This window comes from Diorhabda carinulata, chromosome 1 (assembly GCF_026250575.1).
Source record: "Diorhabda carinulata isolate Delta chromosome 1, icDioCari1.1, whole genome shotgun sequence".
NCBI lineage: Eukaryota > Metazoa > Arthropoda > Insecta > Coleoptera > Chrysomelidae > Diorhabda > Diorhabda carinulata.
In genome coordinates this window covers 9,251,783-9,277,004 of record NC_079460.1, presented here as the reverse complement: position 1 = coordinate 9,277,004, position 25,222 = coordinate 9,251,783, and the positions used below count along the sequence as shown (strand labels likewise).

At 32.0% G+C, this 25,222-nt stretch overlaps 2 protein-coding genes across 7 annotated transcripts in view; one reads left to right on the top strand and one right to left on the bottom strand.

Annotated features, from left to right (window-relative positions):
* LOC130901936 (very low-density lipoprotein receptor-like) overlaps positions 1-25,222 on the top strand; it is a 70,800-nt gene that overhangs the window by 29,364 nt on the left and 16,214 nt on the right. For 3 of the 5 annotated variants that reach the window (XM_057813655.1, XM_057813646.1, XM_057813663.1), the window contains exons 2-6: positions 2,968-3,096; positions 20,459-20,581; positions 21,330-21,452; positions 21,869-22,089; positions 23,688-23,949. In XM_057813655.1, coding sequence (XP_057669638.1) covers positions 2,968-3,096; positions 20,459-20,581; positions 21,330-21,452; positions 21,869-22,089; positions 23,688-23,949 — 858 coding nt within the window. Of the gene's footprint in view, positions 1-2,967; positions 3,097-5,328; positions 5,575-20,445; positions 20,582-21,329; positions 21,453-21,868; positions 22,090-23,687; positions 23,950-25,222 lie in introns of those variants that run through there. The other 2 variants (XM_057813682.1, XM_057813673.1) reach the window with 2 other exon arrangements.
* LOC130901980 (uncharacterized) lies at positions 8,671-24,488 on the bottom strand. Of its 2 annotated transcripts, XM_057813732.1 has the most exons (6): positions 24,309-24,488; positions 21,361-21,471; positions 14,577-14,677; positions 13,656-13,915; positions 10,484-10,793; positions 8,671-9,176 (listed from the first exon to the last, which is right to left on the bottom strand). In XM_057813732.1, exons 3-6 carry the CDS (start codon positions 14,675-14,677, stop codon positions 8,768-8,770), a joined length of 1,080 nt encoding a protein of 359 aa, XP_057669715.1. In that variant the 5' UTR covers positions 21,361-21,471; positions 24,309-24,488; the 3' UTR covers positions 8,671-8,767. The 2 variants fall into 2 exon arrangements, with proteins under 2 accessions (XP_057669715.1, XP_057669704.1); XM_057813721.1 differs by lacking the exon at positions 21,361-21,471.

The following is a 25,222-nucleotide window of genomic DNA, read 5'->3' as shown; positions in this document are numbered from 1 at the left end:
TTGCCAAAGGAGACATGTAAAAGAAACTATCAGACATTATGGTGAAGGAAATGAACGACAAATTTTTTTTTGGTCTTAGGCCTCTTGATAGAAAATTAGTTTTTTTGGTTAAAACACATTTTTGATATTCATATTATTGTCAACGTCAAGTTATATTTTGATAAAGACCGAAATAGGTCGAAACAAATTTATACCTGTTATTTTAAACTAATTTTCATTTCAAAAATATATAGCAGTCATAAAATAAATTATTCATTGTAGTAATAAAAATTTATAAAACACAACTATAAGTTTTACTCGAATTGTTTGGGTCTCTTTTATCATTGATAGCTTTATTGTTCCTATTAATTTTTTTTGTATTTGAATCCGCTTAAAGAATTTTTATAATTGAATAGGTATATGATTTTTTTAATATTTCAAGGTTTATTAATGCAGTCAATGTCAAATCATATTTTGATAAAGACGGAAAGCTCAAGTTTCACATGTTTAAACTGATTTTGTATAAATAGAGACCTAATATCAAGACGATTAATCAAACATATTAAAAGTGGAACGAAATTATTGCGGGACTGTGGCAATCAAACTCCCAAGTGTACTTTTTAAATATGTGTTTCAAGCTTTAGAATAACTGCGTATTTATCATCAGGGAATTAATTAAACGAGAATACGGTGAAATATAATTTTGTTAGAAAATCATCACTTTAGAAACTAATGATTGCAAGATTTAAAAAATATATTTCACCCCAATTCTTTATGCGAGATCAGGGAATAAATTAATTAATTTTTTCATTGATGATAAATACGTAGTTATTTGAAACCTTGGAATGAATATTTAAAAGTACACTTTGATGTTGGATTATGTATTCTTCGTTGGGGACTAAAATTATAGTCCCAGTACAATGTAAAAACACAAAAGGCTTGTTTCCACTAAGAATAAATCGGATGGCTTTGAGTGTCTAATGATTAACCATGATAATTAGTAAATAAAAATACAAATTTTCTACAAAAATAATAAGAGATTAATGATATTTTTGGAAAATAAAATCGTCAAAATGAGGCGTTTAATCACGTGACATTAAACACCAATCAGAAAAGCGTGACGTCGCACCTCGCGAAACGCTATGCTGAAGCTGTCATTTTCGTATAAATTAACCAGGTTATTTTGAGTTTTCGGCAATTATTGTTAAATCAATAAGATTCGATTTTAGTTTAACCTTGAAAGACAGGTATAATTTGCCATGGAATCCGGATTTAACAAAGCAAACTACAGTAATTTGTCCAAAATTGACGCAGTTATGCTTGACAAATGTTTTGTTCATCGAAAGTCCGCAGTGTTATATATAAGTATCATGTTAAAAACAAACGTTTTATTTAATTAGCAGTTACTAGTCAGAGAGTCGAATTTACCCACTGACGAATGAAAATTCTTAACTAATTTTTAGGTTAGGTAATACAAAGTTTCAATAACTTCAACTTAATTAAGTCGTAACATTTTATATATGTTATGTGTGGTATAATAATATTATGGTAGATTTAGTACATTTATGAATAGATACATCAAGTTTTGTTTGATACTTACATCAAAATGATCTTCACAGAAATAATTTGTGGAATTAGTTGATAATGTGAGAGCATAATAATTTTTCTTAAAATAATATATTTTTGAGGAGAAATAGATGCTAAGCTATAGTTTTAAACTAATTTCCAAATTTTGTCAACTAGCCTAATGTCAAAATGAATAAATATTTTTAAGCATATTGCCGTAATTAATTAGTATATTGATATTATTACTAACCACCCAATTTAGAAATATCATATCTATTCATAAAAAAATGTGAATACAGAGTGATGCATTCAAAATATTATCCGATGACGTCATATATTAAAAAAAGTGACAAAAACAGAAAATCCGCAAACACCATCACATAGTATGCGAAATCTACAAAAACTTTGTAGAAAAGGTCATTTACGACCGTAAAGCTTTGAGCGGCTGAATTAAACGTGGCCGTATCTGTTTGACTGACGACGAGCGTCCACCAAATGGTACTGAAGCCCGTCGGATTAAAGTATATGGCATTCGCCATATACTAAAAATGATGCATGTGTAAGCTATCCGCGTGTTTGTTCCTCTGGACGCTCTCTAGACCTCTAGAGGTTTAAATAAAATGAGTTGGGTTTTTTGTGTTAATTCATAACTGTAGATGAATCCTGGATCCACCACTACACTCCTGAAATTGAACAGTTGTCAAGACAATGGATTGTAAAAAGCGACCCTGCTACGAAAAAGGCATAGACGGTTTCATCGGCCGGATAAGTAATCATGACCGTTTTTGTGATAGTTACGGTATTGTGTTCATCGACTATTTTCAAAGAGGTAAAACAATAGCAGGAGAGTATTATGCTTATTTACGTGATTAGGTGAAGGTATAATTTGCAAAAATCGACTGCATTTAAAGAAAAATAAAGTACTTTTCCATGACGCACTTTCTCACACTACGGTGATCGCCATGGTTAAAATTCAAGAATTTGTTAACCATCCACCATATTCATCAGATCTGCCCCCCTCCCAGTTCCGCAACATCAAAGTTTCAGTTGCAGGTGAGATATTTTCATCAAACGAGGAAGTTATCGCATACGTAAACGTCTATTTTAAGGAAAAAAGTTGAAAAGGTTAGAGCATAGCTGGAAAAATTGTATAGACCCATAAGGAGAATATGTTAAAAATACAGATGATTATGGAAAAAAACGTCGTGTTTCTTTATTAGGTAGGAAACTCTCCATATATCCTCCGTATAACGATTCGATATTAAGCTGGAGATTTTCTCTGATTAGTCATTTTCCTTGGGCGAGAACTTCTAGAAAATTCAACCGGATGATGACTACAAAATATTCTTTTTAATTTTATTTTTATTTAACCTTCATTTGTAAATTTACTTTTTGTTTAATGATATCCAATATTTGTTTCAGATCTGGATACATCATGTTCTCTAAAGCAGTTTCAGTGTGCTGATAAAAAATGTATTCCCATATTTTTCTTGTGTGACGATGAGAGAGATTGTGATGATGGATCTGATGAAGATCCCAAAGAATGCATGAGTAAGTACCAGCTCAAAATTTGAACTTTTCAACATTTATAAATCATATATATAGTTAAGTATTATAGCAAATAATTGATCATATATAACCCGTGAGTTGAAGTCGATTGGTTTTTATATTTCGTAATAAATTAAATTCCGCTTTAGACGCAGTATTCTATCTCGATAGATATTGAACCTGACAGATTTCTCTCCCTAGTCATAGTACTAGTATACAATTGGTAATGAGACAATGCACATGTGACTGGCGTCATTTTTATTAACTTTTTATGTGAGAAAAATTGAAATGACGTAATATGAACTTATCAATTTGTGATAGTTATTTAAGATATAGAATTCAAAAAATCGTTAAGTTTATGTAGAACTGACTCGTTGATTTTAAATTGTCCATCTTGTAACTGCACTTCATTGATTGTTATGCGTGTGTGCCATATGTGGACTGAAGAAAAATGAAGAAGACTAATTGGTGAACCAAGTCGTACGACGTACCACTTAATGCAATTCAAGATGGGCGCTTCAAGCAATTAGCTTTACGAGACTGAGTAGATCTGTGTGCGTATGAATGAAATTTTGAAGTGAGAAGTCTTTTTACAATCAAGAAGTATACACCCATGATGTGTTTTTATTTATTGATGTGAAGTAGCTATTATATATTAAATTATCATATGATTTGAAAATATTTGCTATATTCCTACTAAGAAAACGCTCTCAAATTATATATTCTATTATAAATGTTCCCCATCAGGAATTTTTCTTTTTTTCCATATGAACCCTTTCACCCTGTGTGTATAAGTTTCAAATTATTTATTATTCAAATACACACAGTAAATACTATATTAAATAATATTTTTACCAAAATTTCCATGAAAACATTTCAAATATACCGTCCTATGAAAAATATGAAAAAATATAAACTCGTATCGAAGTATTGTTACGAACAAGTTCGCGAAATGGAAATACTTAAGCCGGCCCTGTCTGGTTATTATGGAATTCCAAATTTCGGCGAAGGCGGCAGCCTTTGATGTACGGTTGAAATACCTTTGTAAATTAATACGAAAAACATTACTACAGTATTTATTAAATTAAAAATTAATTAAATGCACAATATTGTTTCAAGATTTGTTTTCATGCTATTAGATTGGGAAAAGGCTTTAAACTGCTTAATAATTCATAGACATCAGATTCCGTACACAAACCATGTTTGACCTGTGAATAAGTGATGTTCCATTTTCGGGTGTATTAAAGAAGTTGTTGAATGGTATTTTTTTTAAATAATGCCGCTAGGAACTTAACTCACAGAAACTGAGGAGAAAAGAATTATGAACTTAAGAAGAGGTGGGTTAAACCAAAGACAAATTGATTGTGAGCTAAAGCGCTTCTAAGGAGTAGTCAAAAAACTTTTAAATCGCGGTACAAACGATTATTGGGAAAATAACAGAAGTAGAAGATCTCTAAAATTGTCTAAGCAAGTAAAACGGACAGTTTTGAGATAAATCCCTAAAACAGGAGCTTTCTCCGCACATATCGTGAGGTCATATAATCTAGGGTGTGATGCTAACATGGTCAGGAAAACCGCAGCTTAAAAATTACCATTTAGAGCGAAAACTGAATTTTGCTGAAAATAAAATTCAATCTAGAAAAATATGGTCATGTGTTAAGTGACGGTCGCACTTGAGTGGCGTAGTCATAAAAGAGGGGAAATTACAAATCGCGTTTATTTCGGCAAAATGTTTTGGAAGAGTTCCTATTGCCTATTACATTATTAGAAGAAGAGCAAATAATTTTTCACCAAAATAACTTGTCGTTTTATACCACACGTTCAGTTAAACAATGATTTAGGGATTTCGGAATCAACAATTTGGTTTGGCAAGGCCTTGGTCCGGATCTTAATCCAATAGAAAAATTCTGGTTAATTTTTGCAAAGAAAGTAATGCAAACGATTTATGAGCTCAAAGAAAGAATAACACTAGTATGGGAAACCATACCAGAAAGAACGTTAATTAATTTAGTAAAAAGTGTCCCTAAAAGACTGGTAGAAGTTCTCATTTTCTCATATTTTTTTCCTTATTTTTTGTATTTTCACAGTGTAATATAAATATAAATTACTAAAAAGCTTTAAGTAAGTATTTTTAACATCTTTGAATATATAATATATTATATAATGCCTATGAAATATCGTAGTAGACGATAATCAAAACAGGAATTTGTTTTTACACTTAAATATTTGTAGTATGTTGTAGTTTATACGTCTTTGAATATAGTTGTTAATTTGATGTAGTGTCAAATAAGTTCAATATGTTATCTAAAATTATTGCTCATATGGCGAATATATTATTGATTATTTTCAAAACTCATCTGCTTTTTGTTGTGTGATTATCAGTTTCTGTGCTATTCATAATGAAGTTCCTCCTGATAGCTGGAATTATTTTGGTGACGCACCATACTTATTTTGCTTATTGCGTTGTGACACTTACTGTAGGTTAGTATAATCTATATATTTAAAAGAGTATTTTTTTCTCTCGATTGAGAATTGTTAAAATTGAGCCTAATACTTTTTATTCTAAAAAATGTACTATGAATGGATAGGAGATCAATAACACACTTCTTATATTAGCTTGGTATCGGTATATTTGATTTTTGAGCAATTGAAAACTTCGGATTTCTCTGAAATTTCTAAAATTTATTGAGGACGGCATAATACTTAAAGAAATTCGTGCTCTGATACTTTGACAATACCATAATTTCATAAATTTGTGTCATGAACGAGATCAGATAAGCGAGAATATGTTTTTTTACCCAATTCTTCGTGTTTTGTGCCAATTACTAAGGGAACAATACGCTATTTTCAGGAAGGAAGTTTAAAAAAATGATATGGTAATAGTTGTGTTTCCCGCCACACTTACTCAAATGTAATTATTTAAACATCGTGTCCCATTTAAATGGATGATTAGAATGAAATAGCTTTCAAAGGTCTTCTTTTCGTTTTTATTTATTTGGAGGCAAAATTGTCATTAAATCGCTGAAAGAACATGAAAGTGTCTTCTGGAATAAGGGACCATTTACAGAGAATAAGGACATATCTGCACTTAGTGGTTGTAATTAGGGTGATTAAATACTAATCCTTGGAAAATGAAAGTTTTCACTTTCCTTTAAAGTTTTTGCATTTACGTCACTGTTATTCCGGAACGGCGGTATCACTATATAACGGACATAAAGTGAAGTGAGAATACCAACAAAACAGATTTAAAGCATGGATCAAACACTCTTAAGGTACACACCTTCAATGGGCATTTGGTGAATACATTATTTAGTAAAAAAATAACAAATGTCTCTAGCATCCTTTAAATATTATCTTATTCGAGATTATAAAAAACTATTTCCGTTGTTGGGTAAATATGGAGAAAAAATAATTTCGACCATTAATCAGATATTATTTTTTATGTGGAGAAATAATTAAAGAAACTGAGGAAAATATTATTTTGAAAGTACTTTGTCTCGTGGAATGATTTTCAATGACCATATCAACACGGATGATGCTGCACCGTCATTTACTGTAATTACTCCACAAATGGTTAATAAAATTCTTATTCTTGTACTTAGCTGAAAAAATATATCAACCGAATTGCATATGAAAAAGTTATTTGCCGCAAATACTTGGTGCTGTTCAAAACAACGCTCGTATTAAAAATTTAAACAAAACTTGGATATCTTCTGATATAGATGAAACATTCTCCAGAAACAAAAATTTTGAAACAAGGTAGATAAATTAGTTTTGTCCGCTATTCGCAGAAAAATTGAATGAAATGTGTTCCAATTTATTGTATTATCCGCCATGTTAACCTGACCTGGCTTCCTCCGATTACTTTCCTTCCCCAAATTTAAAAAAAGTGGCCCGGTGGAAAGCATTTCAGACAAATGAAGAGATTATAGCATAAGTTAACGCTTATTTGCGAATTATTTTTAGGAGGTTTTAAATAATTATAAACGTGCTGAACTGATGGTGTAAAAATAAAATATGCTGGAAAATAAATTAAGTCAGTCAATCGCCCTCGTATATATGAGATTCCTTGTGATGCTGTTTACATAGTACAGGCATCTCAGTATCTGGGAAATAGATTAAGAAATCATCAATACGATTTCTAAATAAAACTATAATAACAAACCTTGAAATATCAAAAAAAACATTCAGTTATAAAGATTTTTGAAATAGCTTCCAATACCATAAAAAGAGAATTTTTAGAAATGGTTCACATACATATCAATTTAGTTTTAGTACAAGTTTTTCATTCTTTTTAATAAATTTCAAAATAACAATAAATAATTTAAATTGTTATTTGTTGCTTTTTCGTATAATAAAATTTGAATTTTGAAGATTTTATTGTATTTCGTGTTCACGTTTTAGATGATGTATAAATTCATATTCAATCAAGATCATTTATCCAATTGATTTTAATTATATCACAGTTTTATGATTGTGTTACCATTTGGATTGTATATAATAATTCTATTTATGAAATTTGACTAGAAATACAACATTTAATTGTTGCGTTTTCATAATAACGGATTTTAAAAATAATCTTTTAGGTCATGAGCGTTTATCATCATTTATGTCCATATTGCCGTCTAATAAATAAATAAAAGGAAGTTTTACGTTTAATCAATTTTTCAAGCTTGTGAAGGATGTTCGCTTGAAAAGATTAAATTGTTTTTGTTATACATCAATGAAGAAATTGGGTTTAATTATTGTTTATATAAACATCATGCTATCATCATTACGTCTAATTATTTTGTTAGCAATAAACACAATAACGTAGAATATGAACTATGTCGTTTAGATTAAATGCGAATAATACGCAATTCGATTCCAAATTTAAAATATTTGGTATACAATAGATAGATATAAAATTTGTAGTGACTGAGCCAGAGATACGGGGGTTAAAACCAGGAGATCCCATATGGACAGTAGGTTTTGATCTAGTATAGGAAAATTTGTACGAGATAGCAAGATACGAACAACATGGCTTATATATCAGCAAATAAAATTTTGATATTCCATAGGTCGGAATGAAAATAATCTGAACATTCTTATCCGTCTTCGCATTCTAAGGACCCTTCCATATTCTGCAAATCACTTAGCTGCTATTGCCCATGTCGATGAGAAATAACATAACCTCAGGCAATGATCTCGATACTCTGTAGTCCTGATCATTTTTCCTATGCCGATGGCTTTTCTTTTTTGCTCCTTCTTGGGTCCAGCTTCTCGAATTGCATTTCTTGATATGATAAACACGAAGTTTGAAACTGACAAAGCTCAAATTATAATCTTATTTTATTTATTGAGACTTTTACGTGCATAATCTAAAAGTTACAATTAGAAATACATATTAATGCTGCCTTTGAGTTTCAAGAAATTATCCATCAATATTATTTTTTGTAGTAGTAACAAATTCGAGAATTTTGAAAATCGCGTTTACTTACCTACACCTCGTATTTTATTTTGTTTTTGTACATGTTTCTCGACTGTATATCTCTCTGTAAGGAATCGGGTATCATAAATACAATCATAGAAGCCAAATTGAATTAGAAATTTTAATAGAAATTTAGTTTAAACTTTTCATCTAATTTCAAATATAAAAACATAGTTTCAATGATGATTGTCAGTTCTCTAGTTGTCAGATCAGTTCTCTAGCCGCTTTGATGATTGACATTTGGACTTGAACTTCAAAGAATTTGTCCTCCGACCCTCCTTTATCAGGATGATATTGAAGACATTTTTGCCTATATGCCTTATTTATATCATTATTGACGGCATCTTTTGTTAAGCCAAAGAAATTATAAGCATTCTCAAGAGCTTCGCTTCTGGGAAGGTCAAATATATGCAATGTATAACGATCTATTAATTCAATGCTTGCTTTTCCTCCTAGAATACCTCCCAAAATACCTCCAATTATCGTCCCATAAGGACCAAATGCAGCTCCTAGAGTTACACCAGCATATGATCCTAGAGTATAACCACTAATTTCAAAAAATGAATCTATAATATTTTTCGCGGCACGTTTTCCTGATATTTCCCCTTTCCACCTAAAACAATACAATCGTCTAATATCTTGAATTTGTGAAAAACAGAGATAAAAATATGATTTTGATCAGCAAATTGCGATAATGCAAAAAACGATAATGTTAATGTAGTTAGAGGCCATTATGAATAATAAACACATACGAAAAATATTTAAGAAGAAATTTACTTATACGAAGTTTGTTTTCAAAGTAAGTATCGTTTTGAAATGGATTCAACAAGTGGAAAATTTCTAAACTTCATAACTTCTTCACTTGAAACACCTTACTTTACTGTCATAATCTCCATTCACATTAAGGCAATTATCGTATCGTGGGACCAATATTCCATAGAAGTCGCTCTGCGTTATATCGGTGTTGTCTGAAGGGAGGTCCAATTGCTGCTGGTCAAAATAAGTAATCAGTCTTTGAGGTAGATTTGCCGTATATACCCGGACATCCCGCACTCAGCATGCCTTCTGTTTTAAATTACGGGGTGCAGTGTTTGTGGAGTGCTTCTACGGGGCAAAAAATCGACAAGCAACACACAAAACGTAGCGCACATGACTTCTGTCTTTGAATATCACTTTCCTAGGGGATGATAAGTTCGGTAATTCCATTGCTACTTCGGTGTAACAATTCGTCACCTGTGACATTCATCCCCACTGTTACTGTATTACTCGAGAAATCTCAATGCGCTATCAAATTGTTTGGTTTTGTGCTCATTAGTAAACATTTTTGGCATCCAGCGTGAACACAATTTCATGAAGAGCACTTCGTGAATCATTGTCTTTCACTTTACTGTTCACTGTTTGAATCGACTCATTGGTAATGTCTTCGTTCTTCATTATGAATGCTTTAAAGGCACCGCACCATTCCAGCACTTATGTTTTAATGATAATCATCACGGATTTGAAGATGAAAGTTTTAAGCATTCTATTATTGAGAAAACGTATTTCAGAACGCAGTCCCCAACTCTCAACAGGTGGCGGCATTTAATATTCCCAAAAGATGCAATTACTCTTTATATCTAGGTAAAGAAGCACTCATTCGTTTTGAATATCTACACGATTCGACATTCTATTATAGATTTCTTTCCTTCTAGAATAAATATAATTAATTCTAAGATATAGCAATGTTTCAATCGATGTATAGAAAATATTAGCATTTTGATGAAACGTTCTTATTATAGTCTACAACTTCAAAGCAAAAAATTGTTTTCTCCTATTCTCCCAGCGAAAGGAAATTGGCGAAACATCTATTAGGACTTAAGTTAACCAGTAGGGATTTCCTATCCGCTATTCGTTTTTTTAAAAAACAATCGATTCACTAACCAGCGTACAATATTGATAAAAGCTTCGTAGCCCAGGTGCACTTTGGCCAAATTTACCACAGTAAGATGAGTATTACCAAGATGCTTTATAGATTTTACTAAATCGTTAGTAGGGATATGCATTATATTTGGAACAGCCTTCTTAATCATATTCAACATTTTCAGTTGATTTTTTTTAGACATCATTGACAATGCACGTATCATACCATAGAAACTAGCAACTTGGATGTTTTTATTCTCATGATATTCAGTATTGACTTCTTCGATATTATTTTCTTGCGTAGCGTCCAACATTTTGGAATATATTAAGCCTACAAAGAAATCAGTAGCTTGTCAAATCCTTCTTAGTTCTGAAACATTAGAAATGAAATTATCATACACATACAAATTAAACGTCAATGTTAAAAAAAATAGTTACAGAAACCTTTCCGTGAAATCAATACTTAAAGTCCATTGTTGTTGTCTGACCGTACGAGATAGGTAGGTAGCTCTAACTCAATCCTTAAAACTCAAATAGACAAATTCTGGGCTCCAGATTAGCTTTATAGTACTAATATTGTCTACAAGCAATGTTGGTAACCGAGACAGGTTTCTTATTTCGTTCAGCAACCTACTCAGCCACACAACTTCGCGTCATCACTTGCAGCCACATATTCAGCTTCAGTTGTGCTCAATGCCACGATTGGTTGCTTGCGACTTATCCATGTAATGGCAGCTCCACCACAAGTAGTAACAAATCCAGATATTGAACGTCGTGACTCAGGCTCGTTGGCATAATCGGAATCAGTGAAGCACTTTAACTTCAAGGCTTCACCTCAACACTAGTACAACAGACCATAATGTGAAGTCTCCTTCAAGTATTTAAAGATCTTTTTTACGGCTTCCCAGTCTTTGGATGATCCAACATTTCTGAAACTATTCTAACAGCATATGATATCAGTGAGGAATATCAATCGGCGACTTGCTCTGTCCAGTCGGTCCAGTCCTGTTCAAAATAAAAGCTGCCGTGTTCACCGCTTCCGCCCACAAGTTCTTTGAATTAATCATAGATCGTACAGCTTCAACAAGCTTACGGTTTTCTCGTTCCGACGCCGCATTTTGCTGAGGGATATATGGAATGGTTGTTCGCATGCTTATTCCATTCTCATCCATCAGCTTTTGAACAGTGGTATTCTTGAACTCACCCCCCTTCCCCTATCAGAAAAAAACTTAACAAAGTGACCAGCATTTTTCGCCTCTTTGAGGAGTGTAGCCAAGCAAGTAGCCACTTCAGAAAAATACTCTGCGAAATTTGGAGAAATCATCCTTCAAGCAAAAAAAGTAACGAGACCCTCCAATTCAGCCTTCACAGAGATCCTCGTCATAAATCCAAGCAAGTCCAGTCCGCCTGACAACGGACTTCACATGCCGCTTACTTTGATAGCAAACACATGTCACAATTGCAGTGAGTCAACAGGTGACACTGCAATAAGAGCTTCAGCAGCCCTGAGATAACAAAATTCATGTTTAGAGCATACAAGCCATTAGACATTAGGCATGTACCATACATCTTTCAGGTGGTTTGTCTCCCATTTTCTATGCATTTTAACATTTTAACACGAGTATATTTCCCTGTCCGTATGCCTTGATAACATCATGGTTGCCAACCTGAATGTACCTAGGTGTCTGGAAGGGTTTGAAGGAATCGAAGCATTCTTCCAAATTCTTTATACGCTGGGTTGCCCCCATGGTCGGCCACCCATAAAGTACAGCCGTATGTTGAAACATGGTCATAGGTCAGAGCATGTCCCTGTTTGTTGATTCTCGGCTTTATTATTTCAGCGGTTAGGACAATCGCGAGTCCAATGGTCTTCCTGGTAGACACTCCACCCATTCGCTGTTGGGAAAAAGTTTTCTCACCGTGAACACTACCATCACCATTATTCTGTGATGCACGTGAAGTTTCATTGCCACTCCCTTTTTGCTTCAGCGACATTTTGGCAAGAAGTGCTACTTTATCACCTTGCTCGGCAGACGCATTTCAATTAGTCTTAAACGTTCCGTTAGTCTATTGAGGGTTCTGTCTCGAATAGGAACACTCTCCCAGACACTTTTAAATTCTAAGTAAGGGGGAGGAGCAGTTCACATGATCCGCCCCATCAATATTAATTCGCTGAAGGCGCGCAACATGACATTGACAATTCCATCCTGGGCATTTATGATTCCATAAGAAAAGAAAAATTCCAGAAGCCTATATAATCTCTGACCTGAACTCAGCTTATACATAGAACTCAACTTGGCACAAATATCCTTGGCCGTTTCACAAGAAGACGTGAGTTCCTCATTGGTACCATTCAGTGTATTCACCAAAAAGAGCGGAGCAAGCGAGACCTTGGTTTCGAATTCATTCTTATTGGAACCATCAGCAGCCAAAGTCAACTTACCATTTACGACATCCAAAACCTTTTGATGTTTCAACAATAAGGTGATTTGTGTTTTCCAACGCGACCAATTGCTGCGATACTCCAGTTTCTCAATAGAAGCCTTGAATTCAAATGATCCTGACGTGCTAATGATCAACTATCACACAGTCACACACCAGTTCATAAAACAAACTCGATTAAGGCACGTCTATGTATTCAACTCCTACAGTCCGTGTAAACTTATTGGGTTAAATTCAAATTAGAAAAGGAATAGAACTTTTGACAGTGTAATTAAAAATGACTACACATACAAATTAAATGTAAATTTCAAAAAAATAGTTACAGAAACCTTTCCGTGAAATCAATATTCAAACGGTTGTCGTTTTGTGTTTGATTTGACAAAGTACGAGGTAGGTAGGTAACATTATTTATTAATTAAACATTTTTTAAATAAACGAAAGTTGTCCAATACTGTTCATTACAAACGTCTCAAAATGAACCCGGAGGTGAAAATAAAAATATATAATGCCTGTACTAGTGATATTATTTGCTCATTAAATACATCATTTAGAATGTATCGAAAAAGAATGATCTTGAATGAGATACTACTGAGGCTAACAATACAACTTGAGCTAGTAGATGATGATTTGTTAACATATTGATTGTTAAGTTAGAATATATGTCTTTATCCAAAAATGATTTTTATAAACTTTAAGGATAATATAATATCTCTTTATAAAAATGTTTTGAATACAACAAAGAGATACTTACTTAGATAATCTTTGAATCCCTTGTCCTTTTCGACGTTTTTTGTATCTTCAGCCAAATTTTTTGCGAAATTTTTAAATAAATTTTGATCGTTTAAGACTTGTAATAAAATATTCAACGCTGGGCCATAATTATCATCATGTTGTTGGCTTTTTTCTTGTTGTAAGTAGAATAACACTCTTGCACTAGTTTCTGTGTCTTCAAAAACACTGTTCAATTTATCTATTAAAGTGTTCCAAACATCCCAATCTCCTTTTGGTGTTCTGGAATAGAAATTTCCACACACACATGTGTAACCTATCAATGACGCTGCTCATGAGAATTAGCAGTAGAGAACTATTTAAAGGGAATAAATAATTTAGAAAATTAAAAAAAAAAAACAATAAACAAATGATACATATCACTGGTATACAAGGGATCATAATATAAGGTTACGACTCGATCAGTTTCTGAACAACAATGAAGTGAGCTGGGTCAGTTTTCAAACATTTAGATTATGATCGGGTTAACCACTTGGATGAAATTGTTCCCCACTACCTTGGCGCTCTAAAGAGTGTTTTGATGTATCACATGCCGATGGTTTCCAGCCATCTGCTCAGAAAGATGTCTTCAGCTCTTCCGTCTATTAGATGAACTAGGTATCGGGAATTGGGGAGACCGGTAGCGCACACATGACCTTTTACTAACCCGTCTACTCTTCATTTTCCGGGATACTCTGCTGTCCGGAGAAATGGAATGGCTTAACACATATATTTCTCGACAGCTTTTTAACCTAACCTAACCACCCCGAGTGACTTGAGAGCTTGTCGGCTATCGCAGTAGATTAGATTTGCATATTTGTGTGCTTTTGGGCTTGAAATTAAAATTAAAAGTATTATATTCTGTTAATGAGTTATTTCAAATCTATAGAATATCGATACTTACTTGTCCTCATTATTCCAGTGGTCATCATTCAATTTAGCTGCTGCAAAAATAGCATACCATAGGATTATACACAATTTGCAAACCGTCTTCATTGAAAACATCTGTAAATTAGACAGGTTATCAGTAACCGAGAATGTAAAGTGAAATGGCAATTACATTCCGGGAATGTCTCCAATAAAAAACGAGCAAGTTTCACACAAAATTTTTTCATCAACTTTCTTGATAGTCTCTATTCAACTCTACACAATGATTCCCAAGTTGCTCCAACGATTCAAAGCGTCCTTGGTAATCGTCTTAAGTTTAGAATCACGGTTATAGTCTTTGTGATATCCTCTAAGCGACCATGATGGGTAATTTTTTGAAATGGATGCCTATTTTTGCCAAAAATTCTTGCACAATGAATGAGGAATGGGCTAGTGTATTTTGGTACTTTTGTAGCGGCACAACAAATTGCAGAATCGAATTTGTTTTTTTATAGTTTGTGATGCTCGATCTTTAGACAAATCTTTTGCATATTTAAATCCTCAGTAATATCTTTGTTTATATTCAATTCGTCACATAAACATTACTACAATTCAATTAACAAACTTTGATATTTAAATCTACCACTACGAATTAGTTCTAAAGTTGATAATTTATTGTCTTGTAAAAAACTTAATTTTTATTAACATTTTTAACCCTACTGGGTTTCGCATTTCGTAATCTTCACTTAAAAGAATGATCCGAAACATTGCGTACTTTAATTATTTCAAGTATTCAATATTACAGCCTTCTAGATGTCGGCGAAGGTGTTTTTTGGTAATCCCAGTTTGGCCATGCTATCGTGCAGGGTCTTAGGCACGACGCCGGTTGTTGACATAATAACTGGGACTATTTCCACATTTTCGCTGTGCCACATCTGTTTAATTTCAATTGAGAGATCTGCATATTTGGCCAGTTTCCCCTAGTGTTTGTTGAGAACGTTAGGAGTGTTCGGTATTGCTACATCGACAAGGACTGAATTAACTCTTCTATCAACCACCATGATTTCAGGTCTGTTATCTGTCACCTGTCTATCGGTGATAATGGACCTATCGTAGTAGAGTCGAAAATTGTCATTTTCGAGCACCTTCTGCGTATTGAGGATACCGAATTTTTTGGTCAGTTTCTGGTGGATGATATTGCATACTTGATTATGCCGGTGTAGATAGTCGGTATTAGCTAACACTCTACAGGCAGATGTTATATGTTGAATGGTCTCTGATGTTTGTTGGCACTTTCTGCATTTATCATATTGAGTATACGGATCCTTAATAACATTTTTCTTATAGTCATTCGTGTCAATAACTTGATCCTGAATGGCCATCATGAAGCCTTCGGTCTATGGATCTGTTCGAAGCTTCCTTGTCAACATGCGGCTGGTGATGATGTTTACCGTGTAGTGCCTTTCGTGACCACTGTTCTAGCTTCTTGGAGTCCAAAACTATATTATTACTATTAATATTATTTTTATATGCTGTTATTTTATACACACATTACCAAAGTTCTTGGACCTACTTATGTTATGTGTCAAAATGAGACACTATTAGTATAAGTATATTACATAGTACATTTAATTTTGTTAAGTTACCGCTGCAAATTGGTTGATTTTAACGGAACAATAAGAAAAAATTCAAACGAAAAATAGTGCATAATAAAATGATTGCCGGACTTTGAAGTCTAGAAGAAAACCATATTGAAGCGAAATAAAAATGCATTAATCTATAATAGGAATAAACTGCGTACGACGATATACATTATGCCTCCCCTGAACATTATTGTTCCTCTTTGATATGGAACGACCTCTGGTGAAAATTGGTCTTTTTGAGTGCCCTGGTCCTCTCCAAACCCTCTGTTGCCCACTTTCACTAACTACACTGATCTGCTTAGTACGAGAAAAGAACATTTCGTCACTGACCCTAAAAACCAATCTCAGTGTTCCTGTGCCCACTATAGACGAGCGGCTATATGCCTGGGAAGTAACTTAGATACTCTTAATAATATCCTAGATCGCAAATTGGTTCCATCAAGTCTCCGCTGTATTGTGGTACTGGTACGAGAAATCGACTTCACGTTCTTCTAAAATGAGTTCGAATATCTGACCGTTATGGTTTGCATATATGTAATACATACTTCTATATGGACAGTTTCTATAAGTGGAAGCTGTTCCGACTACGGAAGACAGAATGGCAACGATTTCTGTATCCTCCTAAATTTTAGCTCGGTTCTGCGCATTCTCAAGTATGTGCAGTGAAGATAGAGAAAGAGAGAAAATGAATATTTTCGGCACCGTAACGTAGAGACGTTTTTTCCCATACCAACTGTCTATATAGGAGTATTACATATATGATGGTTTGATGTACATAACCTGCTATATACCGATCATCTTTTGATTTTATTACCCTATGCCGCACAGTTCGGCGTCTCCATTCAACGTTGTTAATTTTCTGGTTTAAACGCATTATTCGGATAACTGAAGCGCTTGCATGTAAAGCCATTATTTTGACTCTGAAAACTGAAATTTCATTACCTGGCATAATTGTAAAAAAATCTTAACAATTGTTTTTGTAAACTTTTTTATAATGGTGAAATTATAAAGATTAAATATACAAAAAAAGAAGCCATGGTGCGATGTGAGTATGTAAAAATTAATGTTTTTATCAAATACTTCAAAAAAATTTTATTTATATTTTCTTTTCAGATTAATTTATAAATTTGGCATCCGTTGTTAATTCATTGGATATTAGTTGCCAATAAATATCGTTTCTGATTAATTGTCAATTTATTTTTTGTTTTTTATAGAAAAATTTGATTATATATTATATAGATAAGTTATTTCAATAGATTCAAGAGATTCAAAGGTTTTCACTGTCCCCAGTGTCATCACAATTCTTATTTTATACGAACAGCATTTTTATAGTTCTATTTCCTAAAGAGCAGTACTACATGAAAAAGTATTATAGTTAAATGAAAACTTGGAAACATTCTTTTATAGTTGTTTAAACTAAAAAGTAAAATAATATATTGTTTAACGAGCAAGGGATGATAGTCATTTCCCACGGGTAAGAAGTTTGCTGCAAATCTTACGAGTGGAAAATTGGCATTCCATGTCATGTTATAAACTATACTTTTTCTACGGGCTCAATAGATAATAGCGAAATTATGTAACAAGTAAAATGAACTTAATGTCATTTCACAACTATGCAATTATAATTGAAGCTGCCATTGCTTGAAATTTGACATTCCACAGTAGACCTGATTTATTGGGTATAAAAAATACAACAGTTACACAATTAAATTGAAGACATTCAATGTACCTCATCGATTTATCAGTTAAAATACAGTACTTTGTGTTATAGCCGTGGAAAAAATAATTTTTAACAGATGATTAAAATTATCTATTAAAGTATCGGTACTTATCGATATAAGTTGGGAAAATATTTTCCCACTAAACCAAAAGAGAAGTTAAACACAGTTTGTGTTTGTGTTTGGTGAGTTGTGAAGATTTTGGACAGCTGAATTCAAACGTGGCCTTATCAGTTTGACTGATAACAAACATTCGTAACAGTCTGCGACTGCGACAACCAGCGATATTTTCAAAATAATACTGGAAATCGTCCAATTAAAGCTAGAGAGATGTAAGAAGAAAATATCGGCTTATAAAAAAAATTTTGCAATATACTGACCGAAAAATTATGCATACATGAGCTATCCGCGTATTGGGTGCCGCGCTTGCTCACTTTCGACCAAAAGCGCATTTTAATATATATTTCCAAGACCTTATTGACGTTGTTCAAGCAAAATGAGTCGAATTTTTTGCATCAATTCATAACTGGATCCACAACCAGATTCTTGAAACGAAAAAGAGGCTTATAAAGGGCAAACTTACTACAAAGACCGGGGCGTCCGGGATGGCGTGATGGCGACCGTTTTTAGGGGTAGTCATTGGATTGTGTTAGTCGACTATCTTCAAAAAGGTAAAACAATAATAGGAGCATATAACGCATCATTACTTGATAAGGTGAAGTATGTTCTATCAGGACACCTTTTCAAACTTCGGTGATCGCCATGGCTTGGTTGACCACCCACCGTAATCACCCGATCTGGTTCCCAGTGACTTTATCCTATTTCTTAAGCTCGAAGTTTTACTTACAGGATAAATATTTTTATCGGACGAGGGCGTTATTGCATATTTAAACGCACTTGTTCTTTTGAATTTTATAATTCGTGCGAGCTTTTATTTAACACTAAGCAGTTGCGACACCCACCTTACAGATAGTAAAATATTGCTTACCTGTTAATTTGAAATATTTACTACACTAGCTATCTCACTTTAGAGGAGAAAATCTTTAAAACTGATGATAGGGACTATGGAATAATATTGAATTAGTGTATTTGCATCGCTCCTTGACAAGTGTGCTAAATTTTGAGATTATTTGATTGTTTGAGGTGGGCAAAAAAATAAACCCCATAGATTTCGTTAGATACTATCCAGGTGATTCTGGCAAGAATAATGGTACGAATTTATGAAATGATTGGATTATCATCAGTTTTTAATGTGTGTGCAAAATTTCAAATTAATCCTATGTTTGGAAGTGAGGGAAAACCGAGTTCAAAGAATCCGGTACATAGATAACGAGGTAATATGAACGTGTTGAAAACATTAGCTTATATATGTTCACTGGAACAGGTGTTACTGAGTATTTTTTATTGAAAATCGTAATTAAAATATTTCACATTTTGAAGTTGGCATTAAACTATGAAAACATGTGTACGTACGTACAGGAAATAATTTAAAATTAGACATAAGACGATGCGTTGTTTATGTCGATACTAATAGCCTTTTTAAAATAATTTCAAATAATACAAATAAAACAACAATATTCATTGACTATTATCTGTAAATATATGTCTTATGTAATGGAAAACATGAATTATGTTAGGCACACGAAATTTTGAATTTTATAAAAAAATTATTAGCTCTCTTATCAGTTATCAGTTATCCGTGCTGAATCTTGGGAAAAATGTGAAAATATAGGAAAAAATATACAAGGGGGACCAACTAAAGTGCACCGATAGATGTAAATATTGTGAAAAAAAAATGTCTTGAAAAACCTTAAACACGTCAACTTTGTGAGGAGAATAATATTTGAAAGGTAGTATTTACTTTGTCCTTTTAAGCCTGGCATTCAAACGAGAATGGAGGACAAGTAATTCTTATCGAAACGGAATTTTAATTTCCTACAAATTGTTATATACTCGTGATTGGATATTTAGAATGTCTCTAATGCATTTTCTGTGAGAGAAAATATCAATGGATTAATTGAAATTAGCGCATGACTTAGATCGGATTGGAAGACTAACGTAACCTATGGAAAGTCTGTTTTTTTTTCACCCGTATCAAAAGATTACCCAACATTGGAACGAAGATGAACCAACACTTGCGGTACAACTACACACACTTTTTTGTCTCATTTTCATTACTTTAGGTAAGCTTAGGTGAGGTTCCAGCTTGCGTTCAATGTTCAGCCAACATTAGACGCTCCGTGCAGTTGCAGTACTTTCCTTCCAATATTTAGCAATACGTTGGAACGCGAATGTTGGCGCAAACGTTGGACCGGCTTAAGCCACGTCCTCCACACGTCAGTCCAATATTGAAATTTAGACAAATGACTTTATTTATATAAACTCGTCTTAACTATACTTAGAACATCTACGAGATTTAGAACTAGAATGCCCAATAACTATATGACGTCCTATAACTATGTTGTTTATCACAATATACTTTAATTCTTGGTATAAATAATACTCTTACTTCCTTTTTTAAGATGTGATAATTATTTAATTAAAGTATTTTATTTCAGGTAATGTAACGTGCTCAAAAGATCAATTCCAATGCAACAGTGGCAAATGTATACCAAGTTATTGGCAATGTGATAATGAAAAAGACTGCAATGATGGTAGTGATGAAAATGAACAAATATGCCGTAAGTATTGATTTTGAAATATTAAATTTATCTAGATTAGTTTACTTATATGTTCGTTACAATATATTACTTACATCTACTCGTATATGTATTAAAAATGAAGAGGAAGATACAGACCAGGTTTTAGGACAGTTAGTCCAGGATTCATAATTAAACAGTTAATACGGAAAGAAGTTATATCTGATGTTTATTGACAAGAAGTATGGGATGAATTTAGAATATAAACCATTTTTAAAAGAATAATCACGTGCAATAATTCTTGGATTCTTATTCCTCCACAAAAAGGAATGCTAATTTACTTTGGTGATCGATGTGATAATTCTATAGAACCTCAAATCTACATCTAACCAAGCGAGAACTAAGTTTAAATTTCATTGAACATTGGAACAATGATACATTTTTATAATCGGAGCCGTTACATTTTATTATTATATTTATCACTGAATATTTGTAATAATATCAGTAATATGAATTATATATACAAATTCTTTACATAATTAGAGATTGAAAAAGTCTATTAATGTCTGGTTTTTTGTTATTGCAATTTATTGACGATTAATTTAAACAGTGAGCTAAAATGAATTTTAAAATAGTTGTAACAAACGAGGATTACCCCATTGTGCACGGTTTACCTAAAAAAGTCCTGGCTATTGCTTTCTGCAGAGTTCAGTTCGAATAATCGTAGGAAAAGTAAATTAATTGAAAAATTGGTCATTATTCATAATAGAGCAAATGTATTTTGTTACAGAAAAAAAAGTTTGCAACTTAGACGAATTTACCTGTAGATCTGTTCCTGGAGAATGCGTTCCTCTTACATGGATGTGCGATGATAATGCTGATTGCTCTGATGGAAGTGATGAAAAATCATGTAGTAAGTAAATTAATTATCCCTGTTGACAAATGGTATAGGATTCACTTTTTCCAAAATTTCTAAAACTATTCTAGATAAATTTATTTGCTGGTTTTCACCAAATGCTATTTTCTATTCTTTCTGTTACATCATTAGTGAAAATGATGTAATCACTCATATCGTATATATGTTTTAACTTCTCTTTCCTAAATTCATTGATTTGTTATTATGGTTTGTCTAGAACACCGATTACAACAAAACTCTAATGTCTAATCAACCGGTAATTCTCTAACATATATTAGGAGCAATACAACTAACAATGATTTATAAAAGTTTCATTTTGAATTGATTGCATTTGTATGACAACCTACAATGTAAATAATTAGACATACAATGTGAGTTTTCCACTTTATATTTATAATGACGTTATTTTTTAGATGAAACTTGCCGATCTGATGAGTTTACTTGCAAAAATGGCAAATGTATTCAGAAACGATGGGTTTGTGATCTAGATGATGATTGTGGTGACCATTCTGATGAAGTGAATTGTCCTAACATAACGTGTGCATCAGAGTTCCAGTGCTCTTATAAATTTTGTATAGCTGCTAAGTGGAGGTGTGATGGAGAGTATGACTGTCCAGATGGAAAAGATGAACAAGTAAGCTTCCTAATTAAATTATGCATATATAGCAAGTGAATTCAAAATTGAACTCTTCTTAAAGGAATTTATTAATAGTATCGGTTTTTTGGTTCTATACGATTTTCTTTTTAATGATGGTACTTTTGCTTTTCAATATTAAGTAACATATAACGCCAAAATACCAGAAAATACTACAAGAGTCACATAATGAACATTCAACTCTGAATTATTGTTGTCAAATCCATTTAATGAAGGAAATTCAGTTCGAGTGGGTGAGTGTTAATCTTAGCGGGATGTTGACTCATTCTACTTGAACCGACTCATACCTTATGAATTGGGATATCAATTTGCAAGGAACAATATAGTCATATTTAAATATTTTCCCTGCTCAATTTTCATATGTGAGTAGTAAAGGGTAGAACTATATTTCCTTATGATACCCAAACTTTATTTTTCAAAATAAACCAACCGTATTCAAAGCGAATGTTGGTCTTCCAAAACCCAATCTAGTATAAGTCTAACTGAAATCAATTATATGGACAAATTTTATCTTTATTATTATTTGACGTGCACTTGTCTTTGGCTTATCAAAGATACTTAACAAAATATATCCTTCATTGTTTGGCAAATCACAATTGTCTATAAAACCGACTATCATGAAAACCTTAAATCGTGGAGAAAATTTCTTTCTTTCGCTTCTTCAGTTGATACTTTGGTATTTCGAGCGTGGTGATATAAAAATTTACGGACGTCCTTTAATATTACCGATTCTTTATAGTTTTTAACCATATATGTCAAAAAATGTTTATAAACCTGGATACGTGAACTAATTTGAATTTATTCTATAAATTCTCTTAATTAAGGATTCTGTATTCCTCTAATTTGATGCCAATATTTATATTTTAATAAATTATCAATTTTACTATATTATCTATACTAAAGCATACTAAACCAAAAGTGTTGAAATTCGATTACTAAGGAATATTCATACATATACACTCCAGGTCAAAAGTTTTGCTCACTCAATAGTTTGCGTAATACACAACACTTAGTTCATAATAGAAAGTAAAAAATTCTGTGAAAATGATCATGCCTGTAATTAATTTTTAGCAACTATTATTCTGTCAATCCTTTTACCGATTTTACATTCCTGAACCAGCAATTCTTTAGGTGTCCTTTACGTTTGAAAGAGTTTCCCCGTAAATGTTGAGATAAATAATTGATGCAAGTAAATTATATATAAGAAAGTACTATATTAACTCATTATCTGAGTAATATCCATTTATCTAACATTCCTAGAATGCGACATATATGAGTCTGGATCAAGCAGAAATTATTTTTACTTGAATTCTCTTACAAAAAGTTGAGTATATCTTGATTGACATCATTGTTATTTATTGTAATCGGTAATAATAAGAAATACCTAAAGATATTTGTAACTTACATCTTGATAATATACGCTGTGGTACAATATACAAATGAATATATACTTCTATTGAATTAGCTCATATGACTAATTTGTTATTAAACTATTTTTAAGCGTCCAAACTTTTTTTTATTTTATAATGACATAGAAAAGACAGCTATTTGATGAAAAACACATGAATTGATTATAGGGATGTCCAAAGCTTGATAAAGTATCGTTTTGCCTTGAAGAAGAATTTGAATGCGCAGATAAATTTACTTGTATTAATAAACGATGGTTGTGTGATGGTACAAAAGATTGTCCAGATGGTTCTGATGAAGCCCCAGACAACTGTCTGAATATTACTTGCAGGGTTGACCAATTTCAATGTAAAGATAGATCATGTATTGTTGGACATCTTCATTGCGATGGTAAGAAGAACTGCCCAGATGGTAGTGATGAAGAAAATTGTGGTTAGTAAATATTTTATATATACTTAGTTATTGATATGTATGTTTGGATGAAAGTTTGTTACAAGTATTGAATTATGATTCTGAAGTAGATTGAAATTTTGTGATAAGTGATTAAAAATTTGTATTTTTGATAAGCTACCACTGGTTTTCAATTTAGTTATTGATTATATCACCATTCTTGAGGATAAACAGCAATCTGCATCAAGAGTAATTCTACTTAAGTTTTATTGACTATCAATCTATTACTATATCAACATTTTCAACTATATTAATAATTTAAAACTGAATTTTCAATACAGATTTGATTCAATATGATTTTATAAATTATAAAAATAATTTAAAACAATCTATTCACTTACCTTTGAATGCATTTCAGTTCGGTATTTCAAATAAACTAAACACTAATTCTCATTCCATTCCTATAATTATTTCTATTGAATTCAGTAGTAATTCAAAGTAACATAAATTTATAAACAGAAATGCATTATGATGTAATGCACAATTATGGTATATACATGTACCTAAAACCTGTTATTAACTGTTACACAACCTATTAATCTATACCTCATATATATATATATATATATATATATATTATATATATATATATATTATATATATATATATATTATATATATATATATATTATATATATATATATTATATATATATATATTTTTTTTAAGAGCGGTTTTTTATTGGTAACGTGGCAAGGAAACATCAAAGTGGACTACTTATAACTATATTTTCCAAGCTTTCGAATACTTATGTATTCATCGTATAGGAAATAATTGATTAAGATTTCAGGTGATTTTTAATATTATTAAGAAGAAATATTTCTGTCAACATCAATTTGAATATTGAATTCTATGAGCTTAAAAGCATTAGCAATATCAAAAATCACCGGAAATCTTAATTATTATAAGTAAAATTTAAATTTTATTATTGTTATACATTTATACATATTTCTTATATTGTATATATATATATATATATATATATATATATATATATATATATATATATATATATATATATATATATATATATATATATATATATATATATATAAATTGCTTTAATTTCTTAGACCTTTTGATATATAATGTTTCTAAATGTTCTTGATTTTAGGTCTCTTCTGTTTTAAAATTAGTTTTTTCAATAATTTTTGGAAAATTGATAAAAAATTAACGTTTCGACTAACTTCAGTCTTCATCAAAATATCTAGGTTCATTATCCAAATCATTAAACTATTTATTACTGAATCAACTAT